Here is a 10,471-nt window from a genome sequence, read left to right as displayed (position 1 = left end):
ATTTCAGCCCAAACAATGTAGTAATGAGCTAGGGTATGTAGCAGAAGCTAGAAAAAATAATATTGGATGCTTCTTATTTACTGCTTGTTTTTCCAAGTTGCACAGTAGGACATGTGCAGATGTTTTCCCTTCTGTTGCTTGTTCTGATTCTCTGGATTTATTTCATGATATGTTGGCTATACAATGAAGAGTATTTAAAGCACTTGGTATGCAATGTTCTGCTAGCTGTGTTCACAGAATCAATGAAAATAAACAGCCTCCTTAAAGTTTGCAAGACAATGGATGCCCTGATCCAATGGAAGTGGAAGCTACTGCTAAATTGGTGGCAATGACTTTAGTCTGTGCTTCATTAGATTTCTTGTTTTGAAGCCTTTGCTGGTCTGTACTCCAGTCCTGAAAGAAGCAAATGACTGAAATATTTTGTAATTGAAAAATGGGTTAGAAAGTTCAATTGCATAACACTAGGCACATTAAATAGATGCTACTTTGCCATGTAGGGTCCTTAGCATTGTTTTATGTACGTTCCAGATCTATTCAGTCTAGTGTTGAAGTACTAGTCAGTCAACCTGGTAGGTTGATCGTCTTCTTTACAGTATTTCATGATGTTACAGAGTAAAACACTTACATTCAAAATGTTATAAAGAACCAGATTACAAGTGCTTCAGAAATAGTGGATTAAAAATAAAGCAACTTTAAGTTACGTTAATTAATTAAGAATGTTTTGCTCTGAAGACCTGCATTATACAGTATAACTGGAAAAAGACATCATTGCTTATGGAAGTTTCTTATATTTAAACAAACATTAAACTTAGTAGTGTAGTTCTGGAATGTTTTAGTATTACTTAAAAGGCATTTTATTACCGTTACAAACAGTTGGCATGTAGCATTTTATTGCTAATGTGCATACATGACTTTTGGCTCTTTTCAGTAATATATCCTAGTTTACCATTTCAAGCAAAGGCAGGTATTGTGCTTTGTGTGGGGATGAGTATGCACATATGTGTTTTCACACTGTTGATTTAGGTTTAATATCTTCCACAGTGCTATTCGTAGTGGTTTCAGGTAACGTGAGGTTATGTGCTATATGGATTTAAGAGTGATGTGATTCTAAGTTACTTTGAAACAAACATCGTTGAAAATAGCACTTTAATAGAAAAAATGACAACTTAAGGAAGATTTAATTTGGGGAGAAGGCACTGAACTTGCTGACACTAAAACAGTATTAATATGTGTAACCTGCACTGAAAGTGCATAGCCATCTTCGATCCTGCATGGCATAACCCTTCAGAGTACTTTAAATAAACATGTTCTAAAAATGTGCTTATTCGCTTGTTTAGATACAACTTTAAAAGCTGTTGTTTTTAAAGGCATGCATCCAGAGACAAGCACGCAAGAAATTCCAAGTGTCAATGTTTCAGGGACTCTAAATTATTTTCAGAATTTCAGAAATTGAGAAGGGATAAGTGGAAGGAGAAAATGCTGGGCTGGTGCCAAGCGATAGCTCGTAACCCTCACAGACTACCAAACAGCACAAGAACACCCGAGGTCTCAGGTGATGCGTCGCATAACTCTACTCTGGTGAGTGAAAAGTTGCATTTTATGATGGTTGCATGCACAAATGAATTTCAGAGGTGTTAAGCTCTTTTTTTTTTTTTGAATGCAGTGTTTGCCTCTGACTGCATTGCCTCAATGCATGAAGCTTTTGAGTTTATGTCTACATACTCTTTCCACTTGCTGTTTCTTCCTCTTTTCTGTTACGTATGGTCCGTTCTGACTTGCATGCTATTAGTCAGTATTGATGTTTTTTGAATGATAAAAGTCTTTACACAGGAAATGAACTGCTTTGGATTGCTTAGATTCTTTGCAGTCCTAATCAATGCAATGATATTTGGTCCCTGGTGATTACAGCTGGACGTTATCTACAGGTTTGCTCTTTGCTCCTGCCTGTAACAGGAGCAAAGTGTGATATGTCTACAGTTGTGCTAGAGAGATGGAGTTTTAATTGATCTTAAAATATTCCACATGATTCTAAAGTAGATGGCAACTGTTCTGCATGCAAAACTCTCGATAGAAGATGTTCAGACCATATTTTGACAATACTAAGGTTATCTTGAATTGTATCAAGATACAGTAAATTCTGAATAAATAGCCTCACCGATGATAACTTAAATCGTGGAGTTTTCACTCATTCACGTAAATCCCTTTACATCAGTAGACCTTCCCAGGTGAGTAAGCACAGTTATTTGTAAAGACTTCAAAGTGACCTGCATGTAGGAGCAAAAATTGAACATGTGTTCGCTTGTCTTAAACTGTATTGAAATTGTCATCTGTACCAAAACCATGTCTGAAACATTACCAGTTCAATCTGCCTCATCCAGTTCATTACTGACTTTAAGACGGGCACAATGTATTTCTGTCCAGAGGAGCACAAGGAGCTGCTCTTCTGTTGTTGGAACTTGTACACAGTAACGTCTAAATAGAAAAGTGACTGATTCCTTACAGCCACTGATGAATGTGGTATTCTGAAGAGAATTAGGAAGCAGTGGTTTGTTTGAAATTTGTTGGCATTTTGTTAAGAAAAGACCCTACTTAATATGGCAAAATTCTCTAGTTCAGTATTAGATTATACAAATAAGTTTCTTCTAAGGAAGAAAACAACAAAAAAATGGCAGCACTAAAAATTCTAAATTTCAGTTTCCTTAATATAGAAATCTATTATTATTATAACTCATTTTTATCTGGAATTATTTAAGATAAAAAGGAAATGAAAAACAACGATTCGCAAAGTGAGAAATTTAATGTATGTTATCCCCCTATTTAATTGTTCTTTTTAATTTTTGTCTTGCTTTCATTTAATTAATAATAATGTCTAGGTAATACTAGTCAAAGGAGACAACTATCAATGAATTTAAATATGTGAAAATTTGCATATTTTGATTTCTAATCGATTGCTAGTCACTTAGCTTCGTTTGACATTCCAGAGGTAAGCATGCAAATCATCCAAGTGGGATTTAGCAATGCTGAACTGGGAATACAGTTCATAACAGTTGAATCAGCAGAGTTAGCATGTTTTATAGTAGTATGAGGGTAATTCAAAAACTAACCTGTGTGAAAATCTAGATTGCTGCATAGGTGATGAAGTGCCTAAAAAAAATGGGGAAATATACAGTTGAGGATGATAACAAGTCCTGTAATGTCATGATTGGCTGTAGAATAACAATTTTCATAACAGACAATAGTATCTCTTGAGGCTTATCAGGCTTTCCTCTGCATTTGTCTTCACTTCCTGCTTTCTCAGCCATTACTCTTTCTATAGAACACTTTGTCATTAGATAGAAGACTTGTATCATAATCTTTTTCTGGCAGTGTCTTTCTAACTTGTGGACTGTAGGCTGAAAATCCCCATTTTACTCGTGAGGAAGTATAAAATCTCTTTTCAAGGAAGTTTTTAAGTTTTTATTTTGGTTCGTTGTAGACTTCCATTGTTGAAAATTGTTTTCTATGGTCGTATGTGCAGACAGACTGTAGGTGGTAAGTCTGTTTTTGCTGGGAAGCAAACTTTGCTATCTTTATTTGACCTCTACCATATTCCTTTGGTGGATACTTCTGATTAATCAGAATGTCTTCTCCGGGGCACATCTAAAAATGTTGCATCTTTGCCAAAATTCATCCTTTTAGCCTCACTGCCTTTGTTACCTGGTAAAATGCTGGACTGTTGCAATTCTTGCATTTCCATCCAGTTCCTCAGATTTGCTCTGCTGCTGTAAGGCTTGTATATTTTTTGAATCCTGCAGGAGATTGAATATAGTAGTATAAAAATAGACTGTAAAAATGCCACAGTTTGCATGTAGCATGAAGTGTTGATAGCGATGGTAATTACTCTTCACCATGACAACAGGCTCATGCAGTTAAATGGAGATGTAGCCACGTGTGAGTGATTCTGAAAGCATGATTCTGATGTATGGGTTTTTAATAGCTGTTTCATAGTAAAACTTTCCCCGCCAGTTAATAAATACACTGTTTGGAGAAAAAAAAAATAACAAAAAAGCAAAACCATTTCTGTTCTGCGTTTTAATACAGAAGTTGTCTTTGAAGCTCCTTTTTAGAACTTCTGAGAAGGCTTTTCAGAACAAATGTTTGTTTCCCTTTAACCCTAGAACCCCAAGTGGTCATTTCACAATGCCACTTTCCCAAAGGGTAATGATCCGAGAACTGTCCACACGTTTTATTAAGTGGTATGAAAAGAAGTATTTTCTGTACTTGTGAAAGTAGGGAGTCTCATAGAGAAGAAAGCAGGTTATGATCATTAACAAATTGCTCACTGACATTAGCTATTTTTTTCATTAAGCAAGTAACAGAGGTGCAGAAAGGCAGCGCAGAAGGGGAAAAGAAAAGGAAGTCGTCCCATGACGTTACTGAAATAACATGGAGTTAAATAAAATCAGTTACCCCATCTCCATTTAACTGATGTTAAAACGTTCTGTCTTAAATCGGATACATTCTCAAGTATTTCAGAAGTCAGTTAAATGCTGTTGGAAACATTTTCCATAATTATTCAATTACTCTCTTCAAAATGAACATGATATTATCCCCAGACTTTACAACTTCAGTCTAATTTATTTGCAGATTGGAGTCTTTGTGTTCAATTCTAGATGGAACTCTGTATTCAGTAGAGAGCAACGCACTGATTCTGAGCTAATTCTTCCTGCATATGCTTTTTCTAAATTTTAAAAGTTCATCTTTCCTAATGTCCATAATGAGATTTACTGAGGAGCTATGTTGTAGCACTTCAGCTTCTTACAATAGTTTCCATGTTCGTATGAATATCTTAAAAGGTCTTGTATGTTCCTGCTCATGTCAAGTCCTGACTGCTGTGATACTAATTATTCCACATCCATTAACATACTTATCATACTGAGTGGGTTTAGAATCACTTTTAAAATATATTTATATAACGAAATATTAATTTAAAACCAAACTTAGGCTATGTTAAATCTTGACACAAAGGCCGTCTCAGTTCTCAGTGTATTTGCCCCTCTGTTCTTTCTCAATCATTAGTTTTTACTTTAAGTTTGCAAGAAGACCCTTTTCTATTTGATTTTGTTTTAAAAGATTAGTTTTTGTGGGTTTCTCTATTTTTTTCGTTAGCTTATTTGGATGATTGGTTTTGTTTTCCTGGTAATTGCTACTTTGGATAATACTTCTTAGTATGTTTTTTTTTTTTTTCATCTATTTTTGGGATTTTATCTACTGTATTTATCTTTTCTGAAATATATGTTCGTTTGCACAGACATAAAGTTGCTGCAGATTTTTTTTTTCCTTGTCTTAAATGCAAATTCATGTTTTTCATCTTTCCCTTTCTCTGACTTTTGCTGGATTGAAAAAAGAGTAATGTTTTCTTCCATAATTGAAAAGATTATGGATCTTCAAAGCTCGTAATTCTGTGCAGTAGTATTTGCATTCTTTTTTGTCTTCTGAAAGATTAATGGATATGATTGAAAAATTTCAATTTTAAATTCTTTATACATGAGTCACTTATCTCCATACTGCATGTATCTTTTCATACAGTGATCCTGTACGCTTATGTGTTTATTGTTAGTTCAAATGATTTGATGGAGATAGATAAATATTTTTTAACATTGGTTAAACTATTTCACTAGAAGCAGAGCTGGGTCTTTGCATACCTTTGCCCAGTGTCTAGGCTCTATTCATGTCCTAATTCAGACCATGGGCATTATCAGAATATATGCTCTTAATAGTTATGTAAAGCCTGAATAGGGTATGTATTGGTCCTTGGTTTGGTAAATTTTGTTAAACACATGAAACTAATGGGACGTGAACATATACGTAATGCTGAACTGTAGTCATTAGTACATATCATACTCCCCACTTAAATTGTGGGTGAGTGTTTATGGATGGATAGTCACGTGAATAAATAGGTAACTTATGGTAGAACATGGAACTGTGTGAAAGTATTTAATATGATGCCATCTGCTTCTCCAAGAGAAAGTAAAATACACATTTCAGTTGTCCATTTGAAAAAGGCACAGGGATCCCAAGTCGCTGGGTTTGGTCTCCTGAGGGTAAGTGAGCACGGTTGTAGTAAAGTCAGTGATCATTCCAAAATATAATTAATGGAACAATGGAAGAGGCCAACCGTGAGGATCAGTCTCTTTTCCCAGGTAAGCAGTGATAGGACGAGGTGATGGCTTTAAGTTGTGCAGGGACAGGTTAAGTTTGGATATTAAGAAAAAAAACGTTCTCAGAAAGAGTGGTGAGGCATTGGAACAGGCTGCCTGTGGTGTTGGTGGAGTTATTGACCCTTGGAGGTGTTCAAGAACCGTGTAGATATGGTACTTGGAGTCATGGTTTAGTTGGCATGGCGGTGATGGGTTGGTGGTTGGACTAGATGATCTTGAAGGTCTTTTCCAACCTTAATGATTCCATGATTCCGGTGATGATGTACTGGGAAGGTTATTGTTGGAACCATTTGGGGTTTAATTTTAAGTTCTACTAACTATATGAAGAATAAGAGTAACAACAGTTTATCTAAACGGCAAAATTTAACACAGAAGGTCTTCATCTGAGCTTGAAGTGTTTGCCTGAGTTTTACCGAGGTAGTATAATTCCTTCCTGAAAATCCTGGGAAATGGGATCCCTGTAGGTTTCTACTAACAGTGTGAAACTGTTACTGTTCATCTCATGGGTTAAAGGGATGTTTAAGACCAGTGTTTCAATTTGTTGTAAGGAAATTGTGTAGTTTAATAACCTAAAACTAGATGTAAGTGATGAAAAAAGTAATTACCTAAGATAGAGTTGGCTTCACCTGAATTGCTTTCATATTTGTATAACTATTAAGTATACGTTACATTAATTAGGCTGAACAACCAGCTTGTAATTCAGCAACCCTATACTTAGAGAATTCTGTAGAGACACTGCTTTTGGAAATCCACTTCTACTTTTAATGTAGTAGCCAGTGTGCATATGTGGATAAAACTGTGTAAAAGAAAGAAATGTAATTTCAAAAGAGCCGGAATTATTCAGTCTGACTAATCAATTATATGCTGTTTAAATCTTCACTTAGGCTTTACAAGAATGCTGCTGGATGCAGCATACAGCATGTTTAATTACAGAAAAAAGAAACTGTTAAAAATATTACTGTCTGTGGTTCAGATGAGTCACTGATAAATTCTGTATTAGATTGCTTGTGGAATAATGCATGAGATCTGAATAAATTTTTGGGGTGTGGGGAATTCTAAATATATCAGCTAGTGCTAGAGGTTTGTATCGCAGCTGGACCGGTCCGTTCTGTTCCTCTGTGCTGAGAAGCTGTTAGAGTCACTTATGGTGACTCTAGATTAACCTCTCATAGGGTTATTAAACTTCTGCAGCATTTCAGTAAAAGCCAGCATTTATTCTGGTATTCTTAGGCTAAAGATTCCTGTTGCCATTTTTCACTTTGTTTTTTATTTGCTTCACTTTTTATTTCCTTTCCTTGGATGGTCTTGAACAGAGCTTTCCCGAATGCTGGCTTCAATTTCAGAGTACATTGCTGTTATTTATTCAAGTAAGACTTTGTTTAGCTTTACACTTAAGCATAATATTTCTTTTTTCTTGGCATTATGTATTCATTTTTACAAACATTTTTGTTTGTGGATTTGGCAAGAAATTACTTTTTCTGGATCAAATTACTCTACGAAGGCATTTGCAATGCATATTTGTTAAATATCTGTATAGCTGGTTGAATAGAGTGCATTCGGTTCCTTTACTCTTTCCCCAGAACATTCGGTGCACTTTATTTCTCATAGCAGCATGCATCCGCAAGGTTGATTCAGATGTCTTTCATATCAATTATTCATAACTTGTTACTTTTTTACAGTTGAAGCTGTCTAGTTAGTCTCTCTCACTTAGGAGAAAGGCTCATCTTTTAAGTGTGGAATTTTAAATGTGCTAACTTGTAGTTTTGCAGAGTAGAGCTGTGTCTCAGTACAGCAGAGCTGTTTACATAACTTTTGACTGAAATCTCAGAAATGATTTTTCTAGTGATTTTTTAATATGGCCATAAAAATTTTAGATGTGGTCAAAAATGCAAAGAGCCCCAGAGTGTACAACAAACAGTCTTACGGGTACTGAAACAAAAAGACCAGTGCCAGATCACCATTACAGTTTTTATCTGGAAAGGAAGTTCTAGAAAATGAGGAAATCAGACAGGGCCAAATAATTAACCTAAATTCTTGATAAGGTGAAATGGGTTAATCACAGTTGAGCTCTGTAAAGCCTTCAGTGCTGTTATTATCTGAGTACCTACCTTGTAATGAGGAAGCCACGTTTACGGGAAGCATCAAATAAATGTTTCTCCTTATTCATTTGTTGAAAGAGTAACGCATGCGAGGAAAGCTAAGGTTTGTACTTAGGTTAAAAGAAGCTGATGTGAAATGGTCCTGCGACTTCTAAAATTTCATGCTGGTAATATTAGATGCTTAATTTAAATTACACATTTGCACAGTACTGCCACTCCTGAGGACCCATATTTTTTTCCATGGTATTTTGCAGTACATTATCACTCAAATTACCAGATGTAGAGATAGTTATGGGATAAGCTCTGTACTATGCTGACCGCCACTGTCTGTGCAACTCTGTCCTGTAGGCAGAAATGTGTATATGTAATTTGCTTTGGAGACTGTGTACTTATACTGGCGCCTGCTTGAAGTACGTACAGGAGCTGTTTAGAGAAGGTAGAGAAGGGTAGGAATCAGAATTCCCCTCATATACCTCATTTTCTTTGAATTTCTCATTAGTTTAAATTGTACCTAATCATGTAAGTTTTTGCGGATTCTGCAACTGGATTCATTCTGTTCTTTACAAATGCTTCCAAAAATATGATTTTAATATAAAATGGGCCTGTATGACTAAGTAGGGAAGCCTTTTCATGCATTCGTAGTAGTGTGTGAGTTCTGCTACAGACAGAAGCGGGAGAGAAAGTATACTGCAGAGAGCTGTATGTCCCTTAAATACAACCCTAATACATTCTTCTGCTATGGTATCCTCTGTAAGAGTCTTCACAGCACTATGACTTACATGTGTTAGTTTAGTGCAGTAGATTAATATAAAGCACATCCTCTCCGCAGCTCGCCGTTTTTCTGATGCAGTGTTACGTCAAAGTGTCCTGGAGCCATTTCAGCCTATGTGCTGCTATGTATTCCACCCAGCCTGCTGTGGGCTTTCCTGCAGCATGATGAATCTGCACGTATGAGGACTATCTTGGAAACAGTGGCAGAGCTTTAAATTAGTTTTTTAATCATTCATTTAAATACAGTGCTCCGTAGTTGCTAGAGGAGATTAATAACACTGAATGTATATAAAAATATATTAGTTTCTAGAGGTATGGACGATATCAATCTCTAGTTTTGTTTAGCTCGGTTGCAGCTGAAATTATGGCCTCCTTTTTATAGCAAAGAACAGCAACAAGAAGTGCTGGAGTAATGAACTGAAAAGGAAGAGTGATTATGACTATTATGCAGGTTAAAATGCTGACTTTCACTGTAGGTAACTTCCATGTGAGTTTCTGAAAGTCAGTTCTACTTTATTACTTCAGCCTCTGTAATGTGATCCCAGTATCATCCCGAATGATAGCATTTGGGATAAAATTTCACTTACAATTGTGAGGTACTTAACCCCTGCAGATACAAAGACATTAGTCTTATCGTGGTTGACAGTGGAAAAATAAAGTAAGTTTGGAAAACCAGTACAGTGGGGGAGAAGATAGCACAGTAGTCAGAGTGGTTTTCTAGAGATGAAGCTTCAGACAGGCTGAGGAATTAACAACATGAAGTAGGTTCTACAATGCATATTCTCATTATTGACTCAAATCTTGATCTGGATTTGTAGGAAAAGCCAAGGCTATCAATTAAATTATAAATGGATAATGGATATGTGTGAATGTTGTGTTGCATCTGTTGACCTAAACATAGGACAACTTGAACATAGGAATTTCTGTACTAAGATGCAGAAGAACTTCTTTACAGTCAGAGTAACGGAGCCCAGGAACAGGTTGCCTAAAGAGGTTGTGGAGTCTCCTTCTATGGAGAAATTCAAGACCTACCTGTGCAAACTAATGTAGGGAAGCTGCTTTAGCAGCAGGCTTGGACTGGCTGATCTCTTGAGGTCCCTTCCAATCCCTGCAATTCTGTGATTCTGTAACTGCTGGATGTGGAAGAAATCTGCCTGACCTCATTAGGCTAATTACATCTGAGGTCAATCCACATATCCTTTCATGAAACGAGAGGAGTAATAGGATGAGATTAAGAGGGGAAAAATTAGGCTAAATTTGAAATCAGGAATGAAAACATTTGTGTGTGATGTCTGTGGTAGTGTTTTACTATTCCTGATTTTCTGTCCACATGTTTAGTTGTGGGGTTTTTTTTCCAACCCTCTATCTCTGAATGAAATACTGCCTAGTTTTTCTTTCCTC

General features: G+C 36.1%; 1 protein-coding gene across 1 annotated transcript in view; it reads left to right on the top strand.

The window, feature by feature from the left end:
* Positions 1 to 1,476: 1,476 nt before the first annotated feature.
* MARCHF1 (membrane associated ring-CH-type finger 1) overlaps positions 1,477 to 10,471 on the top strand; it is a gene marked incomplete at both ends in the record, with an annotated part of 81,452 nt that continues 72,457 nt past the window's right edge. Inside the window, one exon of the mRNA XM_079534248.1 lies at positions 1,477 to 1,578. Within this exon, the coding sequence (XP_079390374.1) occupies positions 1,477 to 1,578 (102 nt within the window). The remainder of the gene's footprint in view (positions 1,579 to 10,471) is intronic.

Source organism: Tetrao urogallus (genome assembly GCF_951394365.1).
Source record: "Tetrao urogallus genome assembly, chromosome: 4".
Taxonomy (NCBI): Eukaryota; Metazoa; Chordata; class Aves; order Galliformes; family Phasianidae; genus Tetrao; species Tetrao urogallus.
Note: the sequence above shows the minus strand (reverse complement) of the source record. Positions and strands in the feature narration are given on the sequence as shown.